The following is a 25405-nucleotide window of genomic DNA, read 5'->3' on the forward strand; positions in this document are numbered from 1 at the left end:
ATTGGGTTCAAGACAGATACTCATGCAATATTTAAACCTTAGCAGCAGCCAGTTCAATAAACAGTGCCTATGCATGCCCTTGGCATCTGAAGCTTTTTAAAGAAATGTCTATTTAGGTCGTCTTATTTTTAAGAACTGGGTATTTGGGAAAAACAAGGGAGAACAGGGTTATTGTACAAAGCTCAAGATTATCTTGGCTCCCAAGCCATAAGGTCTCAGACAGGGTAGCTATTGGAAAACTGATTGATACATCCTGTTTACACTTGACCGAGCAAGATAATCCTGTTTGCCCTATTTCCTCTCTTTTTTGCTGGATTGCTGCAGACAGATTATAACTCCAGAGAAGTGGATATGCAGAGAATGGGGCATGTACCATTGCAACTAAGAGATGTCATGATGCCAGTCATACCAGATGACAGTTTGGCTAGCAGATGACAGGACTCTTAGCTCTTCAGGTGCCACCAAAGGCGCACGGAATGCTGTTACCTTCCCACCAAAGGAGGTCCCTATTTTTCTACTTGGATTTTTTACATGCTTTCGAACTGCTAGGTTGGCAGAAGCTGGGTCAAGTAACGGGAGCTCACCCCGTTAAGCAGCACTAGGGATTCGAACCGCTGAACTGCCGACCTTTTGATTGACAAGCTCAGCGTCATAGCCACTGAGCCACCATGTACCCTGATAGAACTGATAGACTATCAGTTATAGAAGGACTGATAGAAGAACGCTTATTCAAAATGTCAAAGTCACAGTTACCAAAGACAACGACAGCAGCCATGCAGTGACAGCCGTACAGTGACAGCTGTAAAGGGGGACTGAATAAATTTATGGAGGATGAGTTCATCAATAGCTAACAGTCTTCATCATTGCATTGGTATGTTACTTTCTAAAGAGCAGCATTGTTTAAATGTTATCTGTGACAGGCGTTAGAAGAAGGCAAACATTCTCTGAACTGTATGGGTTAGATTCTTGAATGTATTTGATTGACTAGTGATAACAGAGAACATTGATTTAGGTGAGCTGTTGGCATTTTGGATTGTTGCATTTTGCTCACAGAAGGATGTTGAGCTGCAAACATGTCGTTCCAATTCTAGATATTAGAATAGAATAAGATGGAAAGGACCCTGGAGATCTTCTGAATTTGATGGGCAAGATGGAAGCCTTGCTGCCTTCTGTGATGCTTAAAGTAGAAGAGAATTGTATAATATCCCATAAATTTCAATGGAAATCTATTATTGATTGGATGGTATACAATACATGTATTTTTGGAATACGACCGGAGTGGAAGACTGATATTTTCAAACCAATGATGTGGAAAGAAATGTAACAAGAACCACTTTTGACTATCCATATTATTTATTTATTTATTTATTTTATTAGTCATCTTTCTATGCCGCCCACTCTCCGAGGACTCTGGGCGGCTTACACCAAAGACAGTATACTAAATAGCATATTGCCCACAACAATCTGGGTCCTCATTTTACCCACCTCGGAAGGATGGAAGGCTGAATCAGCCTTGAGCCGGTGAGATTTGATCCGCTGATCTGCTGAACTAGCAGTCAGCTGGAGTAGCTGCAGTACTACTCTCTAACCACTGCGCCACCTCAACTCTTATGATTTGGGTATGACCTGGGGCCGGTTTCAAAACCCATTGCTACCGGTTCACTCGTGGGTGTGATGCTTCTGTGCATGTGCAGAAGCTTTTGGGCATGCGTAGAAGCATCCGAGTGGGCGGGCAGAGCTTCCCGCCATCGCTGCTACTGGTTCGCCCAATCCGGGGCGAACTGGTAGCAACTCACCACTGGGTATGACCCAACAATTAAAAAAAAAAGTAGTTGAAAACTAATGGAAATCAGTTTTCGTTCTCTTTCTTTCTTTCTTCCTCTCCTGTTCCTTTCATTGCAGTTGAAAGGTCATTGCAGTGACATTTGCAGTGTCAACAGTCTAGCAAACACAAACAGATTACATTGTCTTCGTTGATAAATATATCTCTTTTGGTAGACATGTGGTCTCAAAAGGCTAGTTTGAGGCAGTTCTGTCTTACTTTTTCAAAGACGGCAGGGAAAGATAATGGAGGCAGTTATGTCAGATAGGAAGACATTGATCAATAGCCAACTCAGTTTGTCTCCTGACTCTGACTCCTTTGCCATAGCGAATCCAAGATCTGCTAATAAACAGTGCAGGGATTTTTGTTGGAGAAGATTAGTGTTTTTCTTCATTGTTCCCTTGACTATAAGATAGACATAAGCCTAGAATTATCAAGGTTAAGTTACAAGAAGGTTGATTTAAGTCGAACGTTTGGAGAAATTTCTTGGTTACCAGCTCAGCTCCATAATAGAACAGATTGTTTGGAATGCATAGTAATTTCTGCTTGGAGGTTCTCAAGTAGCCAATGAGTTGTTTTCACAACACCGAAGTAGGCAATTGTAAGAGATGTGTGCGACTTAAACATTGTCAAGGCAAAATAGAATCTGGCATTCGAAGTATAATGCAGTCACTTCAAGATGCACACCTCCTGTCTGTTACATATATCACAAAGTAATTCTTTCCTTGAGTCAAGTTGACGTTGACTCCAGATGACTCCATGTGATATTTTAGCAACAATGCAGAAGTCATTGTTGTGTCCTAAGAGACGCTTGTTTTGTTTTTGTTTTTATTTTGTTGATTTCTCGAATCTAATCTACAATCCTGTGGATGACCTGCCATTTAAATTCTGACTAGGTATTACTTCACTCAGCCTTCGTAGACTTCTACCCATGTCAAATTCCAAATTGTCGTCTCAAGGTCTGCAGTAATTCCTCTTCCTATTGGAAGGAAGGAGCTGATTTTCGGGGCTGACGTGATTTACTTAGCTGCCAAAAAAATAGTATTGGCAACTCACCCTTTTCTTCCCCTAGTTGCTCATCTCCTAGTGCAGGGATCTGCAACCTTAAACACTCAAAGAGCCATTTGGACACATTTCCCATAGAAAAGAAAACACAGGGAGCCACAAAACCTGGGTGGGCATGGCCAACTTGACATCACTCACTTCCACCAGTCATATGACCCCCCCTAGCCACACCTACCCAGCTGATCATTAGGGCAGAGAACCGGTTGTTAAAAGACACCGGGAACCACAAAACCCTTTTGACATCTCTCCCTCTTTTCCTCCCCTGTCTCTCCCTCTCTCCCCACCTCTCTTTTGGTATCTCTCTGTCTCTGCCCTGGCCACTTCTCCATCACCCGCTGTCGCCCTTACCTTCTCAGGCCAGGCGAGGAGTGACTGGGAGGGGAGGGCAAGGTGGGGGGGGGCAGCCAGTGGTGGGATCACCCAACAGGGAGCCACAGCAGAGGGCCCAAAGAGTCGCATGCAGCTCCGGAGCTGCAGGTTGCTGACACCTGTCCTAGTTCATGCAGCTTATCTGTCTCTGCTCCCTTGATTGTTGGGATTTCCACTATTTACTAAGCCAGCTAGCATGTAAGTAACAAGATACACATTACTATTTATTTCACTTAGTGCCAACTCTTGGGTTATTCAGATGAAAGTTCATCAAATGTCCCAGCTGATCTTATTTGGAAAGAATGCCAAATGATTCTCCATCAGTAATGAGACTTGTCTATCTTTTCTGATCTGGGATCTAAACTTTTCTGCTACTTTTGACAAAAAAAAAAAGTGCTATATCATCATTAATGAATAAAAACCACTGATGCAATCCTTCAAAGAACTGTCAATCTAGTTAGAAGGCCTTCTCAAATTTAATAAGAGGAGTGAGTGACAAGAGTTTCTGGTCCTAGGGCTGCTTAACAGGATTGTGCACTGCTTTGAATTTGATGGAATAAACGTGCCTCAGGGTACATAATGCAGGCACATAATACCTGCCCGTAACTCCTTAAACCAATTACAGTTCCCCCCAGGATCACACTGGAACTGCATGACCCTGGGAGAAGAAGACCCAGCTGCTTTAATAAACTACAGACGAGTGTAATGTGCTTGACCCCGTGTGCATTTTTTTTTTTTTGCTTTCAAATCCCAGACACTGAATAGCACCTATGCTTCCTTGATAATTTATGATAAGCATAGGTTACTGTCACTTCTGCTTAGTCTCAAAGGATTTCAGCTGGTTCTTCTTCCTCCATGAATCAAAGCAACAGAGGTTATCTTAGACAGGGCTGACAGAAGCCCCTGTGTCACTCATTCATCTTTGCTGAACACCTGAGTAAGTGTAACCTGCGGTAGGGCAAGGGTCACTTTGATAGGAAGTGATTTGTGGCAGGAGAGAAAACCAACAATAGGAAAATAAAATTTTCCTGGGGAAGTGCCCCAGGATCTATCTCAGGGGTGAAATGCTCCCGGTTCAGACTGGATCACCCGATCCAGTAGCGATGGCGGCAGGTGGTTCGAAGAACCAGTAGCAAAAATCCCTGCCCCGCCCCCACTATGCTCATCTGAGTCGCACGATCATCAGAGGCTTTTTTTGTTTACTTTTAAAAGCATTTTTTCTACAACCTCTTCCGACGAACCACTTCATGACAGGGTAAAAGGGGTGAACTGTTGCAAACCACTCCTTGGGTTTTTTTTTTTATTATTATTATTTTAATGGATTCACAAGCCTCCTATAAAAGTATGTTGGCTTGGTAGAAAGCATCCTGGGTGGCTAAAGAGGAGGAGCAAAACATCTCTTGCATTTGTTTTTTAGAAACTGGTGTTCTTTGAGTGGACGTGCCTTCTGTGGCATGCTTTAAAATTCCAGATGTGCCTCTTGGTTTCAAACACTAGGGGACTTGTTCAGTGGTGAAATCCAATTTTTTAACTACCGTCTGTGGATGTAGTGTGGTTTGGTGGGTGTGGCTTGGTGGACGTGGCAGGGGAAGGATCCCTCCTCACTCCTGGGGGAAGGATACTGCAAAATCCCTATTCCCTCTCCACTCCAGGGGAAGGATACTGCAAAATCCCCATTCCCTGCCCCCTCCAGGGGAAGGATACTGCAAAATCCCCATTCCCTCCACACTCCTGGGGGAAGGATATTGCAAAAACTCCATTCCCATCCCACTCTGGGGCCAGCCAAAGGTGGTATTTGCTGGTTCTTCGAACTACTCAAAATTTCCGCTACCGGTTCTCCAGAACCTGTCAGAACCTGCTGGATTTCACCCCTGGACTCGTTCCTCGCGCATGCAAGAAACTCTTAAATGTGACTCTTCAGATGAATGGAAGCGCTGAAGTTAGGAGAAGGGAAGAAGCAGGCAAAGATATCTTAGGAAAAAAGTGTGAGAGAGAAACAGAACAAGCATGCACTAATAGTTTTGAGGGCAACACAGCTGGCTCAAGCTGTGAAATGTTGCTACCAGTGGACTCCACCTGGTATTTGAATGCAGTTCTGCTTTTTAATAATTTTAAACTATTTTAACTGATGTTGTCTTGTGTTTTTAATAGGCTGTACACCGCCCTGAGTCCTTCGGGAGAAGGGCGGTATAGAAATAAAATTATTCTTATTCTTATTCTTTTTGAGTGTCCAACTATGCTTGGTTTGAACAGAGTTGGGCGGCATCTATGTTTCTTTACCCCACATTAGCCTATATTTTTGCACCTGAGAAAGAAATTCAGTTCACCGACACACTAATTTGTTTTTTCGTTTTTGTTTTTGTTTTTTGGCAACAGACATTATTGCTGGTCTGTTTTGAGAAATATTCTGCGGAGACCACTCGATATATTTAAACCACTTTGGAGATGAAGTGGGAGGCAAGCGAACATTAATTCCGACTTGCTGGTGGTTATTCCTGCCTGCCTGCCTGTTCCATTTATAAAGATTCTGAGCCGTTTTCAAATAAAAGCATAAAAAGTCAATAACATAAACAACAACAACACGGCCCTAATGGGTCACACTTCAAGCAGCGGTATCTTCAAGCATCCTTAAATACCGCAATGAAGAATTATGTTTTTACAGCTCTTTGAAAATACAATATGAGGGAGGGAATGATCCAAGCAGCTGATGGCAAGCTGTTTTGGAGATGGAGGGACATTACTGATAAATCTTGGGAATGGATATTCCCTCAGATTTAGGTTCCTCAGTAGAACGTTTTTATCCTGCCTTTATTAGTCTTTTATTAGCAAGTGATGTGATGAACATATCTAAAATTCCTTTCTCCCCAACAACAACTATGGGAGGTCATCCTGCTGGCTTTCATGCCTAAGGTGGAACTAGAATTCACTTTCCCCTAGTGAATGGCCCAAAGTCACCCAGCTGGGTTTCATGCATAAAACAGGACTAGAACTCCCAGTCTCCTGGCGATTGGCTCAAAGTCATCCAGCTGTCTTTCATGCCTAAAGTGGGACTAGAATTCACTTTCCCCTAGTGAATGGCCCAGAGTCACCCAGCTGGGTTTCATCTCTAAGGTGGAACTAGAATTCACTTTCCCCTAGTGAATGGCCCAAAGTCACCCAGCTAGGTTTCATGCATAAGACAGGACTAGAACTCCCAGTCTCCTGGCGATTGGCTCAAAGTTACCCAGCTGTCTTTCATGCCTAAGGAGAGACTAGAAGTCAGTTTTCTGGTTTCTAGGCCAGCACCTTAACCACTACACCAAACTGTCATTTTTTTTCCTCCTCGAGATCTTACCAAGCGTACAGATTTAACAGTCTCAAAGACATCCAGGCCCTGAACCATGCAAATCTTTTATTGTGCTATGTTTTATTTGGTAACTAACAGGGTTGGAAAGGATCATGAATATATTGTGCTTGGATCCCAGCAAAAACCAAGTTTTACAATTTAAACACATTTGCCTAGCTGCTGGCAGCTTTGCAAGCCCCCTTTCCAATCCTGTATACATGGTTTAGAACAGAACATTTTGTTTTTTAAAACAAAATTGGAAAGGACCTGCTTTCTTGAAAAGCATGATTGCATACAAAGGCAAGCCTGCCAACAAGCACTCTTTTCCTACTTTAAACTTTCCTATTTTCCTGATACCAGAGGTTTGATTTGCCCCAGGGGTAGGCTTCAAAAATTTTAGCAAGGGGTTCTCTGCCCGGTTGCTGGGTGGGTGTGGCCATGGTAGGCGTGGCCTAGTCGGCCTCCTGCACCACAGTGGGGAGGGGGACATTTTTGCCCTCCCCGGCAGGGGCAGATTTCAAAACCCATCACTACCGGTTCACTCGTGGGCATGTGCCACTGGTACTGCTTTGCCCCGGATCTCCACCACTGCTCCCCGGGCTCTAGATGCTTTCGTTGAGCCTCCGGGAATGTGAAAATGGCCTCCCCAGGCTCTGGAGGCCCTCTGGAGGCCGGAAACAGGCCCGTTTCTGGCCTTCCCAAACTTCCAGTAGGCCCCTTTTTTGCCCTCCTCGAGCCTCCGTATGTGCCCTGCATTTACCTGCATCCAAAACGGGTCACATGGGGACTCCTGGGAGGGTCGGGGCACGGTGGGCAGGGCCAACCAGGAGTATAATTTGGGGGTTCTCCGAATGACACAGAATCTTAGCTAGAGGTTCTCCCGAACCCCTGTGAACTCCCAGAAGCCCCACCCTTGGTTTGCCCCCCCCTTTTTTTGTAAGATGAGGAAGCATATTGGCTTCTGAGTTGCCTCTGAAAAAGTGGGCAATTAGATTCTAAAACTGAATGAAGCAGGATGATGCTAAAACGATTTAAATGCCAACAAAAAGTAAATTAAATCAAATCCACACATTTCATGATGATGTACAATATGTTGAATTTTATTTTTTTCCCCCTTCTGTTATGTTCCAAATTAAAGTTTGCTGCCAAGGGATGGTTTCGGATTTATAGGTTGTGCCTTTTGTTTTATATCTCTGGTGGGGTGGATGCAAGATTAATCTCTTTGCTGCTATAATTAGGTTAGCCCCACACCCAAAAGTCTTAATGAAATTTGACTGGGATCCTATTTGGAAAAAAAATATAGCTAATAGCCCAAGGCATTTGTTAGAACCCACTATGTCAAAAAGATAGTGTATATGTCATAATGTCATTGCATGTATGACACTTGCTAATACTTAACCTCATTTTGTATTTGATGAAAGCACATCATTTGCATTTGTCACGCATGTGATGTCACTTTCCCTCTTACCCATTCTCTGTGAAGGCTAATGAATCCTCACAATCTTGAGTACTCTTGATGGCTTTGGACTGTAGTTAATGTATTTCTGGGCGGCTCACAATTGCTATGTGTCTTTCAGTGGTGGGTTGCCCCCGGTTCAGACCGGTTCTATAGAACCGGTAGTAAAACTGGTGGGAGGCTCCACCCACCAACCCTGATGTCATCAGAATGCTTCTGCGCATGCGCAGAAGAGTGCGTGCATGTGCGAGTGGAGCGAGCACGCACGCGTGGCTCTATTGTGAACCAATAGTAAAGGTAAGTAGAACCCACCCCTGGTGTGTTTGTGTTATTCTACAAAATCAATAAGGGGGTATGTTGGCTCAGCAGTTAAAGCAGTTGTCAAACAGAAAGCTGACAGAGCCCAGGTTTGAGACCCAAGCATCACCAATAGGGTCAGCTCCCATTTCTTTGTCCCAGCTCCTGCCCACCTAACACTTCGAAAACATGACAATGCGAGTAGATAAATAGGTACCACTTGGGTGGGAAAGTAACAGCATTCTGTGTTTCCTTCGTATATAGTCATGCTGGCCATGTGACCATGGAAATGTCTTTGGAGAACATCGGTTCCCTCAGCATGGTAAAAAATGGAGATGAGCATCACCCCTGACATGATGGGACAGGGGAAACCTTTACTTTTACAAAGTCAATGTATTTATTGCTGGGAGTTTCAGATTGTGTGTGCGTGCCTTCGTTGGAGTGAGGGTTTTCTTTTTCTTTTCTTTTTTTAAGGTATAAAAGTAAAGGTAAAGGTTCCCCTCGCCCATATGTGCTAGTTGTTCTCAACTCTAGGGGGCAGTGTTCATCTCCGTTTCAAAGCCGAAGAGCCAGCGCTGTCCAAAGATGTCTCCGTGGTCATGTGGCTGGCATGACTAAACGCCAAAGGCACATGGAACTCTGTTACCTTCCCACCAAAGGTGGTCCCTATTTTTCTACTTGCATTTTTTACATGCTTTCGAACTGCTAGGTTGGCAGAAGCTGGGACAAGTAACGGGAGCTCACCCCGTTACGCGGCACTACGGATTCGAACCGCTGAACTGCCGACCTTTGGATCGACAAGCTCAGCGTCTTAGCCACTGAGCCACCGTGTCCCTTCTTTTAAGATATAGAAAGCCTATTTTAGCTTACAGTAGAGTTAATTTCCTGCCTCACTATGATGGGAAATTAACATTGAGTGCAAAGTCAGACCGTGTCCTCAGCGATATAGGAAGGGGAGGCAACATTTGCATATGAAACTGGGGCATATTTTGCCTATCCCTACCTTAGTGCATGGCCAAGCATGTTTCATTCAGTAAATGATGGTCCCACAGACCATGATTTAGTGTGAAATGCAACCGACCCAAAATCTCTTGAAGAGCACTGAATCAGCTGTGTTTTTCTTCATTTGGCTCAGTGCTTCCCCTGCTGATAATGCTAAAGATGGCAATCATACTAAAAGTTGGATGGAAGATCTGTACTCATTACTTTGCCAATAGTTATTAACTTGTTCACCTGGATGGCTTGGCACACGGGGAGGTAACATCAGTAGGATGAATGCATAAAGCATTGGGTTTGAGCGGTATACCTTGGGCCGTCTGAATGCACCAGTGAGCTCTGAAGATGGAAGCATTTTCATTAACACGCTTTCCTGATGAATCTCTGTTTTTATGTCTGCATCATTTCTTTCTTTGAACACCCAGCTCAACTTGTAATAAGCAATAAAGCCCTATTTCATAGAAATGCTCCTTCGAGTTGACATGATTACCCTGCCAAATTTTGTGTTACCGATGATGCCGTGACTGTGTAAGCAGCAAAGGCAAAGAGGAATGGGAGAAGGAATTGGAAGGGCAAGTTATGGTGGGGAAAAATAGATGTTTTGGATGAGTTTTTGGAAACGGAGATAACAAGCTTGGAAGCAAAGGGGAAAGAGACAAAGAAGATGGACACCAGGACATGCTGGTGGATACCCCTGGCAGATTCTGTAGCTTGATTCTGGCACCAGAGAGTGAAAATGAGTTTGGTTTGGGAAAGAGAAAACTCTACCGTCTAAATTTGCATAGGTTGCATTCCAAGGCAATTGGTTAACTGAAGTTACCAACAATTGAGCTCAACATTTTTTTTTAATTTGAATTCTTATTCTTATTCAACTCTTGTGCATGACTAACCATTTACATATCATCCCACTAATATTCTCCTGTACTTTATATAATTTTACAAAATCTACTATCTATTATTTCCCTTTTTTTCTATCTTCAATCCAACTATACCATTTCTCCCATATTACATAAAAGTCCGAATCCATCTGTCCTTTCAGTTCCAATGTCACTTTATCCATCTCGGCACAATCTAATATCTTATTAGATCTTCGGAGGGTGTGTTCGAAAATACATAGTTGGATGCAGGAAGTAACAGGCTTCCAGATAGAATATACAGCAGAATTGTTTCTTCTAGGAATAATGAAAAAGAAATATGAAAAAAGGACAACATATATTATTTTGCATATGACAATGGCGGCAAGATTGGTATTTGCGCAATGTTGGAGAAGTTTGAACATTTCTGTTTCTAAGACAGAACGGGCCTGGTCTATACGGGCCTGGTGGCTCAGCAGACTGATAGCATTGTGATTAACACCAGCTGTCTGCAATTACTGTAAGTTCGAATCTCGCCAAGGCTCAAGGTTGACTCAGCCTTCCATCCTTTCTAAGGTAGGTAAATTGAGGGCCCAGTTTGTGGGGGCAATAAGCTGACTTTGTATAAATATACAAAAGTATGAAGGCTATTGCTTAGCGCATTGTAAGCCGCCCTGAGTCTCTGGAGAAGGGCGGCATATAAATCAAATTAAAAAAAAAAAGACAGTTGTTAAGTGAAATTTGCCCCATTTTATGCCAAGTTGTTAAATGAATCACTGCAGTTAAGTTACTAGCACGGTTGTTAAGTGTGTTAGAAGAATTATCCTTCTGGGTTCAGCTCCAAGTGGGGAAAAAGACACTGGAAACATGGAGACTGCTTGGAAAGATGGTTCAATGGTGGACAGGATCACACGGTTTGAGTTCCCGAACAGAAAAGGGGCGAGATGCAGTGAGTCCCCGGGTTTTATGCCCTCTCTGGTTTTGAACTTCCTGGGGCCCCGAAAGAGTATTCTGATTGGTTGTCAGATGCCCAGGGGGTGGGGGTTTTAGCTAGCCTTGCTGGTTGATGTAATTTTCCCAGGTGCCATGTGGTGAGTTTCTGTTGCTAGATGGGTCCTATTGTGTTGCAGATGATGGTCCATTGATAAAGATGGGAGGGAATTGAGTTTCTGCCTCTGGCCCATTGACAAAGGGTGTGGTAGGCAAGAAGGTGGGAGCTGCTTCGTCTTTAAAACATGCTTCTCCATTTCTCATCCAGGGAAACATAATATTCTGCCTTTTTAATATTTCCTAAAGTATTTCATTCTTCTAGGAAAGGGGTGGGTGCTAACTTCCTACAAGTGAATATGCCTTCCCTGTTGACTTTGCTTAGTCACAAAATGAGTCCAGATTAGGGTTAGGGTTAGGGAATATAAATGTACCTTATATGATTTTCCAAGGTAAACAATTTATCGAAGCCTCTTCTGGAATCCTTGCCATCTCCAGGGCTGCATCCAAGGTCATGTTTAATAGTTTAGTAAGGGATGGCCAACTAGTGACAGAAACAATACGCAGGTTCCTACTATAATAAATTTGTCAAGGCTCTTCGCATCACTCATATCTCTTGGGCTGTTGTCAAGGCTGGCACTGCCAAGTCAGAGATCTATCAACAAAGTACTAGAACTGAGTTTTCTTTGGTTTGGTTCCAGATAGAAGTTGAAATCTTTGCTGGTGTGGAAGAGACATTCCTAAAAATGTCAACCCCAAAAGGAAGCTGCAGCAAAAACACTTTTTACGAAAGGTTGCTCCCCGAATATGTAAATTGGATGGGTTTGTTTAAGTAAAAGAAATATTTCTTTGGGCCTTTCAAGGCAATTTGCAACATCACAATGTCAGCTGAGTGCAAGCTTGTAAAATCAAAATGCATTAAAATAAGGTCTATAAAATGACTTATAGGCAGGATAGTTTGAAAATAAATGAGAAACCTTGCAAAACGATGGTGATAAAATGCTAACCTATATTTTTAAAAATTGTTGTATTTTTTGGGATTGGGAAAGGGGGGTGGGGGCAGGGGTGAAATCCAGCAGGTTCTGACAGGTTCTGGAGAACCGGTAGTGGAATTTCTGAGAGGTTCGGAGAACCAGTAGCAGAAATTTTGAGTAGAGAACTGGCAAATACCACCTCTGGCTGGCCCCAGAGTGGGGTGGGAATGGAGATTTTGCAATATCCTTCCCCTGCCATGCCCGCCAAGCCACGCCCACAGAACCGCTATTTAAAAAAAATTGGATTTCACCACTGGGTGGGGGGGTGTTTCAGCCCCATTCTGCTCCCTGGGTAAATGAAGGCAACTGCTGACAACCTTTAGCCAGTCCTTACAGTTGGAAGTAAAGACTAAATGATATGGGCTCCAGATGTGATGGACCACAGCTTGCATGATTGCTAGCCAGGTTTAGTGCTGGAGTCTTCAGGATGCTCCAAAAACTGGAATCGGGCAAACATATGGAGCCATGGTGGCACAGTAGTTAGTAGGCAGTTAGTGCAGGCTACTTCTGTTGACTGCTGGCTGCTGGCAGTTCAATGCTCACCCGCTCAAGGTTGACTCACCCTTCCATCCTTCCGCGCAGGGGTGAAATGCTCCCAGTTTGGATCGGTTCGAACCGGTAGCGATGGCGGCTGGTGGTTCGGAGAACCGGTAGTGATGGCAGCGCGAGGCTCTGCCCAACTTCCCGGTCGTCGTTACTTCCTGGTTTTAACCAGGAAGTAACCTGTTTTTTACCCTTTGCGCATGCACAGAAGGGTTTGCGCGCGAGAGGTGCTTGCACTTCCGAACCGGTTGGGGAGGTAAGTAGATATCACCCCTGCTTCCATGGTCAATTAAATGAGGACGCAGATTGTTGGGGGCAAGATGCTGACTCTGTAAACTGCTTAGAGAGGACTGTAAAGCACCGTGAAGCGGTATATAAGTCTAAATGCTATTGCTATTGGCATCCTACCTGGCACATCTCCAGGCATGCTGCCCCTTACATTGTGCTATGGTGCTGGGGAAGATGCCATGGCTCCCCTCTGCTCCCCTCATCATCTACCTTCTGCCCTAATGGATGAAATGCATTTGATGTCAGTCCTTTTAAACTTCTGGAAGTTTAAGAACCATTTTTTTTCATCTCACTCCCCTGCTCTCATCAAGGACTGTGGATTGGCAGGAATTTGATGTTGCCATTGTGATCTTATGGTGGTTGTCTCCATTGCCATCTATTCCAATTCTTTGCTCAGGGATTCATTATCCGTGAAATAGTCTTCTGCAATTTCTTCTTATCTTGCTATGTAAGCTGATCTCTCTCTCTCTCTCTTTTTTAAAGTTTGTCTCCAGCTCTACATTCATTCATCTGTTTTCAAATTAGTTTTGCTGCATGCTATCTCCTCGCAGATAAGCCTAAAAATGAGGTCTTTTATCTCCTGTACATCAGCAACCAATGGGTTGAGAACACTTTCCATTAGGTTCTCTTTTGATGGGAATATCTTTTATCTACAAAGTGTCTTAAAAGTATGCATTGTCTGAAGAATACTGAAGTTTATAGAGGAGATTAGGGTTCAACAGCCAGGGTACAGTAAGGTAGGTCTTAATTCCAGACAGAATCTTGAAGTGGCTCAGTGGTTAGAGTGCAGTACTGCAGGCTACTTCTGCTGATTTCTGCCGGCTGCCTGCAGTTTGGCAGTTCAAGTGTCACCAGGCTCAAGGTTGACTCAGCCTTCCATCCTTCCAAGGTCGGTAAAATGAGGACCCAGATTGTTGGGGCCAATACGCTGACTCTGTAAACCGCTTAGAGAGGGCTGGAAAGCACTATAAAGCGGTATATAAGTCTAAGTGCTATTGCTATATAGAAAAGTTATATTTTGCATACTGGATAAATCTGGGAAATTAATGTTCTGTCCCCAACCACACACGCACACACACCAACAGACGTTCAAGAGTTAAAGACCAAACCAGCTGGCAAAATCCTTTTCCTTATGATAACGGAACTTGGCAACAACCTAGTGGCTGCCTGCCAAGAGTTTATTATTTACGAAGAGGAGAGATAACTTCTCCCCACTTCTGATACATCAAAAGAAACAGCTCAATAATTACGGAGTTAATTAGTCCAGAGATAATCCAGCAAAGTCTATAGCAAAAGTCCGGCAATGCAGTCACAAGGTTTGACTGGCCACCACGCTCCCTTTTATATCCTGTGGGGTGTGGTCCAGTGACTCAGCCTACTCTCGGGCACGCCTTTTCTTCTGTTGCACGCGCTTATCTCTGCGACACTGGCGTGGATCCAGCCAATACTCATTACCCTCATCACTGTCCATCTGTGGCTGCGTGGACATGCTTGGCCCCGGCCCTATCGCTTGCCCTTCGGGGGACACCAAAGGCATTGCCAGAGAGGAGGGTCCTGGAGAGGGCGGCCTTGCCAACTCCTCTCCTTCACTCTCGGAATCCTTTCCTGCCGATGACACATGCTCAGGTAATGGAGCCACAACAATTAAGATGTTTCTTTGCAAGAATTTATTCCCCCATCTAAACGGTAGAATATGTTACATGAGAGAAACCTGGTTAGCATCAGAGATGGCAGGCATTCTCCTTCTCCACCTACTAGTTTGAAATCTTATGGGACTTCTGCAAATCATTGGAACAGGATCTTCCTTTATTACAGTCCTTGTCCAGTCTTGTAGGATAATCCAATTTTCATTTGGCATGAAGAACAATGGCGGATTTCCCCTTCCCACTCTTGTTCAGAGTTGGAGTGTATTTAATTTGCTAGCAGCATTTGTCAGCCTGCTTCATTGTGTATAATTCAGTCTGTAATTTGGAGAGGCTTCAAAAGCCTTTTGTCATTCGGAGCTCTGTGGCCAGATTGCTACAGGTTTTCCTTGCTCCAATGGTTTTTAGATTATGAAGAATCTTGTATCATTATGTCAGAGGAAATGAGCAGTCAATCTGTTTAAAAGAATTTGTGGAGTCATCATCTGCCTTTTCACTAATTAATTTATTGATTAGCCAACCAACTGAATGTATAAACAAATATATATTCTTTTGAGGTTTTGGAATGATCCCCAAACCAGCTAATTATTGGGGGGGGGAAACAAAACCTAGTGTTTTGGTAAACTTTGTTTTTTTCAAGTATGCTACAGTTGGCTGAGTTCACACATTTCAAGCCATTGATCATGATTACAAGGTATCATTTTACCCAATGTCTATCCACTGCAGGATGAAGGCCTGTCCTGCATGTTTCCAACCTATACGGTCCTGAGTTTTCTTTTGCCAGTTGGGCCCACAATACTTGTTGATGTCGTCGATCCATCTTATTTTAGGTCTCTTTCGTGGATGCTTTTTATCAAGTGGGATCCATTCTATGACTGCCTTGGTCCACCTGCCATCAGTTCTTCTTGCTATGTGACTATCCCATTTCCATTTCAATTCTTCTACTGATATCAAATACTTTTGTTAGTTCATCTGCACCTCTATAACTCTCTGGTTTGGCTCTGCAACCCAACAAGACAGACACAGACTTCAGAGGATAATTAGAACTGCAGAAAAAACAATGGCTACCAACCTGCCTTCCATGGAGGACCTGTATACTGCACTCAAAAAGAGGGCTGTGAAAATACTTACAGACCCCTTGCATCCTGGACATAAACTGTTTCAACTCCTACCCTCAAAATGATGCTATAAAGCACTGCACACCAGAATAATTAGACACAAGGACAGTTTTTCCCCGAATGCAATCATTCTGCTAAACAATTAATTCCCTCAACACTGTCAAACTATTTACTAAGTTTGCACTACTATTAATCTTCTCATTGTTCCCACCACCCATCTCCTTCCATTTATGACTGTATGACTGTAATTTTGTTACTTGTAGCCTTACGATTTATATTGATATTGTTTCCTGGTTGCTTATTTGTACCCTATGACTATCATTAAGTTTATTTATTTATTTATTTATTATTTGATTTGTATACCGCCCTACTCCCGAAGGACTCAGGGTGGTGAACAGCCAAGCAATAAAATACATAAATACAAAAATTTAAAAAACCAGTTAAAATCAAATTAAATCATTTTGGCCCAGACAAATTAAAACACCCCAATAATTTAAGAACAGATTTAAAATTTATATATTAAAAGAGGGAGGAGATTAGGCCAAGCCTGCTTGATGGAATAAAAGAGTCTTCACAGTGCGGCGGAAGGTGCGCAGATCCGGGATCCTCCGTATCTCTGGGGGGAGCTCATTCCAGATGGTAGGTGCCCCCACAGAGAAGGCTCTCCCCCTAGGGGTCACCAGCCGACACTGTTTGGCTGATGGCACCCGGAGGAGTCCCTCTCTATGAGAGCGTACTGGCCGGTGGGAGGCTATTGGTGGTAGTAGGCGGTCCCTTAGATAACCAGGTCCTAAGCCATGGAGCGCTTTAAAGGTGGTAACCAAAACCTTGAAGCGCACCCGGAAGACCACCAGGAGCCAGTGCAGCTCGCGCAGGTGTTATACCTTATGATTCTTGATGAACGTATCTTTTCTTTTATGTACACTGAGAGCGTATGCACCAAAGACAAATTCCTTGTGTGTCCAATCACACTTGGCCAATAAAAAATTCTATTCTATTCTATTCTATTCTATTCTATTCTATTCTATTCTATTCTATTCTATTCTATTCTATTCTATTCTATTCCATTCCATTTCATTCCATTCCATTCCATTCCATTCCATTCCATTCCATTCCATTCCATTCCATGTACAGGTCTATTTTGCCTTGTAATGTTGAGCATGTATCTTTCATTGGCTCTTTGTGACACAAGATAATAGACCAAAAACAAGCTAACCTAGGAAGTCTTAATAGGATGAACCTGACCACCCACTCAGGCATGCAGAATAAGGGTACATTCAGGATAGACTGTGACATCAGAATAGAATTGACCCAGGATTTGGCTCTCCATCATGAAGATTTCAAGCCAATAAATAATAGATTTAGACTGGGAATGAGCTTTCTGTTAATATGCTTGCATCTTACCTTTTTTTTTTTTTTTTGTCCCAGTTTCTTGTAATTTTCTGTTTGATAAATTGTAATTTAATACCTGGAATCACTCATTCTATGTTTGTGAGACATATTCTAATCCCATCAGCAACATACACTGTGCCTCAATGACTCAGATTTATCATGGGGGGATGTAATTCAGTGTACGAAAAAGCTGCCAGCTTTGGGAATATTAGGCAATATTATTTGTATATCGTCTCCATTGATATACAGTATACTTTTACTTCTATGTTGTGTGCACCCTTCCCTTCCTGTCAGTCATGCATGAAAGATCTAGTCCACATCGGAAGGTTAAATTAAACTGATTTATTGCTAACCATGCCTATCAGTGGTGGGTTTCAAATTTTTTTACTACCGGTTCTGTGGGTTTGGTTTGGTGGGTGTGGCATGGCATGGCTTGGGGGGCGTGGCAGGGGAAGGATACTGTAAAATCTCTATTCTCACCCCACTCCAGGGGAAGGTTATTGCAAAATCCCCATTTCCTCCTAATCAGCTGGGACTCAGGAAGCAGAGAATAGATGGGGGCGGGGCTGGTCAGAGGTGGTATTTACCGGTTCTCCAAACTACTCAAAATTTCCACTACCTGTTCTCCAGAACTGGTCAGAACCTGCTGAAACCCACCTCTGATGCCTATGCGCAAGTATTTTTCTCAACTAATGGTTAATACTTGTTTAGAGTTAGATAAGGGTCAATGGAATTCACAGGAAGGTTGGACTTAGTTTGCTTGTTGCTAGGTAGGTAGCAGGGGTGGGTTCTACTTACCTTTATTACTGGTTCGCAATGGGATCGCATGCGCAGATTGTCTATGATGACATCCGAGTGGGTGGGCAGAGCTTCCCCCGGTTTTACTACCGGTTCGCAAGAACCGGACTGTACCGGGGGCAACCCACCACTGGTAGGTAGGGATTCTAGGCTGATCTCTCTTTTAACTCTGCCCTCAAGTTCTGCTCTTTTTTCTATACCTCTTTTTCAAATACTGTAGATTTATAAAATGAATGAGACTTGCTGGAAATTTTATACCGAATACTGATGTGAAGCAGGCGTGGGCTTCAAAAATTTTAGCAAGGGGTTCTCTGCCCAGTTGCTGGGTGGGTGTGGCCATGGTGGGTGTGGCCTAATTGGCTTCTGCACCATGGCAGAGGGGGGCATTTTTACCTTCCTCGGGCTCTGGGGGCTTTTCTCAAGCCTCTGGGAGGGCGAAAACGGTCTCCCCAGGCTCCCAAGGCCCTTTGGAGGCCAAAAATGGGCCCAACTTCCTGAACTTCCTGAACTTCTGGTAGACCCGTTTTTCGCTCTCCCTGAGCCTCCGCGCGCACCCTGCACTTACCTGCTTCCAAAACGGGCCGCGTGGGGACTCCTGAGAGGGGTAGGGCAGGGTGGGCAGGGCCAGTCAGGAGTGGGATTTGGGGGTTCTCCAAACTGCACAGAATCCTGAACCCCTGCAAACCCACCAGCAGCCCACCCCTTATGTGAAGGTGATTAATTAAGTCCATGAATCAAAACTTTGGTGTAAGTTTTGCCACATGTCTTTTCTCATATAAAAGATTAAGGCTGTTCCTCTAGCATATGGTCTTTTTTCCTTTATGCTTTAGAGCTTTGTTTTCTCTCTTTATTTTTCTCACTTTTCAACAAACATCCCCATAATTTTCTGAATTATCCTTCCATCACCTCCTCCCACTTAGCCAGTAGTGTTAAATCAACATTCAAATAGTTTGTCTCTTGGAATCTAGAATCATGAAACAGGTTTGGGACTTAGGGAGCAGGAAGATATCAACGTGCTGAGCATATTTTCTGTAGAAACATCTCTAGAATGGAAACGGCCTCTGTATGGAGCTATACTGTCCTTAGGCTGTCTTATTTCAAGAAGACATGTCTTTAGAGAGGAAGATAGCTTGATATTTGGGGCTCCTCAAGTCAGAGAAGATACTGTAGACTTAAAAATCATTTTTCAGGTCAAGGAATAATGTCCCTAAAGTCCCAAAATCTCCAACTTGGTAAACATCTGAGATTACAAAATCTGGAAAGGACATTTAAATGTTTAGATAATTCCTCAAGAACTTGTGATTAAGTTTTAGTTGGCTTTAGAGGGTTGCCAAGACAGTATGTGATATAATCAAGAAGAACTTGGAGCTCCTTTGGGGTCTTCTTTCCTGCCTAGCTCTCTTGGATCTGCTCCAGGATTGTCAAACTCATGGCCAACAGGCCAGATGTGTCATGCGCTGGCCACACCCATGCCTGGTTTAGCGAAGGGGAAAAAAGTCCTAATATGTCACATGACACCACCATGATGACGCGAGTTTCACACCCCTGGTCAACTCTTATTCTACAGATACAGATTAACAGAGTTGGAAGGAACCTTGTAGGTCATCTAGTCCAACCCTTCCACCCAAGCAGGAGACCCTACACCATTTCTGACAGGTGGCAATCCAATCTCTTCTTGAAAGCTTCCAGTGATGAAGCTCCCACAACTTCTGTTCCATTGTTCCATATCTGAAGGCTATCTAAGGGAAGTCAGTTCATGGAGGGCTGTTCATGTGGTATGTCAGGTTTCGATATCGTCTTAAATAAAATAAATTGCATTTCCAAACAGATAGTCTTTGAAGAAATCTTTCATTTTATTAAGCACGACAATCTGCCCCCGATCGTGGCGTAGCCAACTCTGACTTCCTGACCCCAAACCTTCCCTTTCCGTTCCCCAAATCTCTGCGTCTCATTGGCCTTCTTCCAAATCACTCTCCCCATATCTACTACTTAAGCTCCCAGGAATGTCCCCCCTCCCTCTCATCTCCTAGGGGATATAATCTTCAAGGAAAATAAGTAGGTGAAATCTCAAGTGTCCTCTTGCCAGCTGCCCCCTCTTCTCCTTTTTATGTCAGCACTAGAGTAAATACAGGTTGAAGTGCTGACATGATATAATAATGTTAAAAAGAGACTATGAAGGAAGAGGATCGAGAATGACCCATGATTTCTTGGTGAACGGAGGTTCTTAAATTGCATTATCAATGGAGGTTAGTAGTCCATATGAAATATTTGCCCTGCTCAGCAAAAGACTAATTTTGCTGTTGTAACATCAGAGAATTGGATACTGTTCCACTAATCCAGCTGTTGGATTTTGGACAGCAATGTTGCTGCTTTTCTTGCCATGTAAGTTTTGCTTGGTCAAGCATCCAGAACCGATGAAATATGGTATAACAATCAGAACACACATATCAAATGCTTTTGTCTTCTTCCAGTGAATGTGAAATGGCTTTTGGGTTGGATAGTGGTGAAGTGCTAATGTTCTTTTCCCTTCTTTGCTATACCTGTTTATATCTTGTTCCTCATTTATAATCTCCATTGGGCACAAGGATTTCAGTGTTTACTACATGTTGATTGTAGTAATAGTTGTGCCGGCAGGTGGCATCCCAATGCTTGGGCTGATTAATATTGCATTGGCCAACTCTCAATAACAATCTGGTTGTTATCTCTCCCTCCAATGACAGTGGTCAATCAGCAAAGTTCCAGCAAATTGCATCAGCCCAGCTGGCTTTTATATGTCATTCATTTGCTTCTAGGGCTCCAAAATACTTGTGCGTATAAAACAAGGAAGGAGCAATAGCCTTGAAACAGTAGATGTTGGTAGGAAATGCTAGCATCTCAGTTCTTCTTGGCTGTAGAGTGGACTTGCAATGAAAAATAATTGAATGGCAATGAAATATTTATTTTTGGCTGCTGCTCAATAACTGGGTTGGTGTCAAAGTTAACATGAATCAGTACAGCTGTTGTTTATACGGAGCTTAAAGGTATATCACCGTGATGGCGAACCTATGGCCTGTGTGCCACAGGTGGCATGTGGAGCTATATCTGTGGGCATGCGAGTGTTGCCCTAGCTCAGCTCCAGCGTGCATGTGTGTGCCAGCCAGATGATTTTCGGGCCTTCCGGGCCCACTGGAAGTCAAGAAATGGGCCACTTCCGGCCTCCGGAGGACCTCCGGGGAGTGAGGAAAGCCGTTTTTGCCCTCCCCAGGTTCCTAGAAAGCCTCTGGAGCCTGGGGAGGGCGAAAAACAGGCCTACCGGGCCCATTGGGCCATCACATGCCAAAAGCAGGGGGAATGTCACGCATGCATGCGTGGGTGGTGGTGGTGGGCATTGAATTATGGGTGTGGGCATGCGCATGCATACCCTCCCGCTCCCCCCGCTTTTGGCACATGACGGCAAAAAGATTAGCCATCGCTGATATATCAGTTTCACACTGAGATTGATTCCAAGTGACTTCATGGGCCTGGGGACATAGTTCTCTTAGTTTGTAACCAGCTATTTCTGGGATATCCAGAAATATGCATTGTTGGGATTTTGATGTTTGCTAAGCTTGATGGGTTTCTTTTTCTTGCAAACATTTGTTTGCCTGTTAGGATGGTTGTCACGTGTTGATTGCTGGGTGTGCAATCAAGAACACTCTTAAGATGAAACAATACAGACAATCAAGCCAAATCAGAAACAGGTCCACAAAATATAAGACAGGTGGGAAAAGCTGCCCCACATAAACTACCAGCAATCACAGCTCTTATGTTAAAGCACTGATGTTATTATCTAATTTGGTAAGAAAACGTTTGCAAGGAGAAAACCAAGCTCAGCTAACAAAAGTCCCCAACATTTCAATTTCGAGCTACATACATTCCCCATTCATTTGTTTCCGTTACCCAGTCTAATGTGATGATGATGTTATCCATTCAGTCAGTGGTGAAATCCAATTTTTTTTACTACTGGTCCTGTGGGCGTGGCTTGGTGGATGTGGTGTAGCTTGGTGGGCGTGGCTTGGGCGTGGTGTGGCTTGGTGGGCGTGGCAGTGGAAGGATACTGCAAAATCCCCATTCCCTCCCCACTCCAGTGGAAGGATACTGCAAAATCCCCATTCCCCCCCACTCCTGCAGGAAGGATATTGCAAAATCCCCATTCCCACCCCACTCTGGGACCATCCAGAGGTGGTATTTGCCGGTTCTCCAAACTACTCAAAATTTCTGCTACCGGTTCTCTGAACTGCTCAAAATTTCTGCAACCGGTTCTCCAGAACCTGTCAGAACCTGCTGGATTTCATCCCTGCATTCAGTCATGTTCAATTCTTGGTGATTCTGTGGGCCAGTCCTCCCCACATCTTCCAATCTTGCACTACTTTTGAGGTCATTATATGCTCTGGCTGGTGTTAGCTTTGATGGTGTCCAGCCACCGTATTCTTTGATGACCTGGTTTCCTTTACCACTAACTCTTCCTAGCATAATTGCTTTCTCCGGTGAATTCCCCTGCATGGCATGGGCAAAGCAAATAAGATGCAGTTTCGTGATTTGACTTCCAGTGACATGTCCAGTGTTATGTGCTCCAGTACCTGGTTGTTAGTCACCTTTGCTGTTCAAGGAATACACAGGCGCCTTCTCCTCCACCACAACTCAAACAAGTCAGCGTAATGTACAATACTCAAATGAGATTGTCTAATATGTAACGCTTGAATTTTTTGGTAGGCATCCATCCACATTCTAGTTAGGTACAATCCTGTCAGGGGTGGGATTCAGCCAGTTTGCACTTATTCGGGAGAACCTGTTGTTAACTTTCTAAGCAGTTCGGAGAACTGGTCATTAGAAAAAATCTTATTTTGTTTTTTTCCACATTACAGGGCTAATCCTGTAAGGAAGGCAGGAAGGAAACATTCTGGTGTTATTTCTAGCCTAATCTTTATTGCCCTGCTTACAGAAACCGCCTCTCGGGTTAACCCTTATTACATTGTAACAGCTAAGGCGAAGCGCCTGGCGACCTGAGTGACGTTGAGTTGGCCATGCCCACATGGTCACATGGCCACCGAGCCACACCTACCCAGCTGGTCATTAGAGCAGAGAACCGGTTGTTAAATTATTTGAATCCCACCACTGAATCCTGCCTATCTTTTGAGCCCAAATGAAGCAAGTTTGCTGCAGTGGTTAAAGGCATTGGATTAGAAGGCAGGAAATCCTGAATTCTAATCTTAAATTAGGAACAAAAGCCAGCTGGGTAACTTTGGGCCACTCGTATACTCTCAGTTCTAGGAAAAAGGTAGTGTCAATCCATTTCTTAAATGTTGCCAAGAAAACTGCGTAGATTTGATCACCAGAACTCAGGGTTGACTTGATAGATGACCATCACAATAGATAATAGCTCTTATAGCATTTTGCAGCCTTCCTTTATGAAGAATGGGAAAGGGAAAAAAGGGACGAATGAGATGAATGGTGTGGAGCTCCTGAGATCTCCTTTTCAACTCTACTGGGTCCAGCACTTCTTGGATGCCTTTCAAAAATGGCCATTTCAAGAACCTCAGTTTAAGGTTTTATTTTTAAGGTTTTATGTTCTATTCTATTGATGAACTGGCTGAAACATCAGAACACTAGTTAAAATGAATTAGTTATGATAGCAGTGTTCCAGTATCTGAGGGGCTATCACAAAGAGGAGGGGGGGTCAGCCTATTTTCACCAGAAGGCAAGACAAGAAACATGGATGGAAACTAACCAAGGAGAGAAGCAACCTGGAATTAGGGAGAAACTTTCCAACAGTGAGGACACTTAACCAGTGGCACACCTTGCCTCCTGAAGTTGTGAGTGCTCCATCACTGGAGGCTTTTAAGAAGAGACTGGACAGACACTTGTCTGGAATGGTATAGGGTCTCCTGCTTGATCAGGGGATTGGACTAGAAGACCTCCAAGGTCCCTTCCAACTCTGTTGTTCTGTTAATAGCCAAGCCTAGATTTGATCTAATAATTAATGCCAAACCAGCAGTAAAAGATGGCAAGTATTAGAAAGAGGCAAGATTTGAAGACACTCTGTTCAAGAATAAAATATAGCCCCAGTTACTTGGGCATTTGTACCAACTGCCCAGTGCAGATCAGCTAATGCAAGGGCTCCAGATCTAATTGTCTCATGGAACCAAGCATTAAAGATGAAGCCTTCCAAGTCCGTAAGAATGCCAAAATAAAACCTTTTCTTTGCAGCTCTTCTATCAATTTGCAATTGCTGGGAGGGGAACCACAGGAGAGATTAGAAAGCCAAAGGTTACTAAAATTATGGAAGAAAATGATTTTCCCCTTTCCCCTCCCCCTCTTCTCTCCTTAGGGCAGCAGTTGAAGCTCTGGCAGCTTTGTTGAAATCAAGTAAGCTTTTATACCCTTCTCTCTCTCTTTTTTTTTTTTCTCCCTATACACTGTTTCCTGTCTGTGTACATAGAAATGCTCTCGTTTTTCCTCATCTCTTCCCTCCTTCATTCTAATTAGGATCACTCCTCAGCACACTGCAACAGGACACTGAGCCTGCAAAAATGCAGCACAGAGGACATGCGATACTTCGAACATGTCACACTATATTTACCTCACTTTAGGGTACAGTACACGAGTTATAAAGAAGGAAGAAGAAAGTTGCCAAGCTGGTGACGCCACCTCTAAAAGGGCAGCATTTATAGTGTAGTCATTTCTCAGGTCTACCAAACTGGGGAGAAATCCTTGGGATTTAGACAACCCCATGTGGGTGCTGTCGCAAAATGGCGGTTGCGACTAGTCATTTGTGACAGAAGTCAAGTTAAGGTTAATTCTTGGTTTAGCGCTTTCCCTTCTGCCAAGAGGTTCTCTACTTACACATGTCTTGTTTTCTTATTCCAACTCAAGCACTGAGATTTATCACCCTTGTTTTGCTTTGCAAGAATGCCTATAGGACATATGAGGGCTCGGGGGCATTTTTGTAAGTAGGGATGACGATAAGGAGGATGCTGTTAGAATAATTAATCTAGGGCAGGGAATTGTGCAAGCAGCAGCAATACGCTGTCTATTTGAACAGATTTCTGGCTTGAAACATACTTGAATTGTAAATTCTGCGAAATGTTTTCCTTCAGCATCTTTCAAATAAGGCTTCTAACTTAATTCCCCCAGTAATCTTTAACAGTGGGAATATGTGGAGTTCTTGTCCAAAAATAATTGGAGGTGCAAAGCTAGAAATATTGGAATGGTTCTTCTCTAAAAACTGTTCCAATATTAGTAGTTTTACAAAAAATGTATTTTCTAAGGATGATCCAGCCTCTGGCCCTAGAGAATAAAATAGAATGGAATGGAATGGGGAGTGGGGAGTGGAGTATAGAGTATAGAGTATAGAGTAGAGTAGAAGAGTAGAAGAGAGTAGAAGAGTAGAGTAGAGTAGA

General features: G+C 43.5%; 1 protein-coding gene across 4 annotated transcripts in view; it reads left to right on the forward strand.

Annotated features, from left to right (window-relative positions):
* Nucleotides 1–25405, forward strand: part of AGBL1 (AGBL carboxypeptidase 1) — a 701662-nt gene that overhangs the window by 52192 nt on the left and 624065 nt on the right. For 3 of the 4 annotated variants that reach the window (XR_009623272.2, XM_034424683.3, XM_087878350.1), the window contains exon 6: nucleotides 24334–24371. The exons of the other annotated variant lie outside the window; for it this stretch is intronic. Coding sequence is in view for 2 of the 3 variants with exons in the window: in XM_034424683.3 (XP_034280574.2) it covers nucleotides 24334–24371 (38 nt within the window). In the remaining variant the exon portion in view is untranslated. The remainder of the gene's footprint in view (nucleotides 1–24333; nucleotides 24372–25405) is intronic. 4 annotated transcript variants of the gene reach the window in all.

The sequence above is a fragment of the Pantherophis guttatus genome, chromosome 13 (genome assembly GCF_059756535.1).
Source record: "Pantherophis guttatus breed Tessera chromosome 13, ASM5975653v1, whole genome shotgun sequence".
NCBI classification, from domain to species: Eukaryota; Metazoa; Chordata; class Lepidosauria; order Squamata; family Colubridae; genus Pantherophis; species Pantherophis guttatus.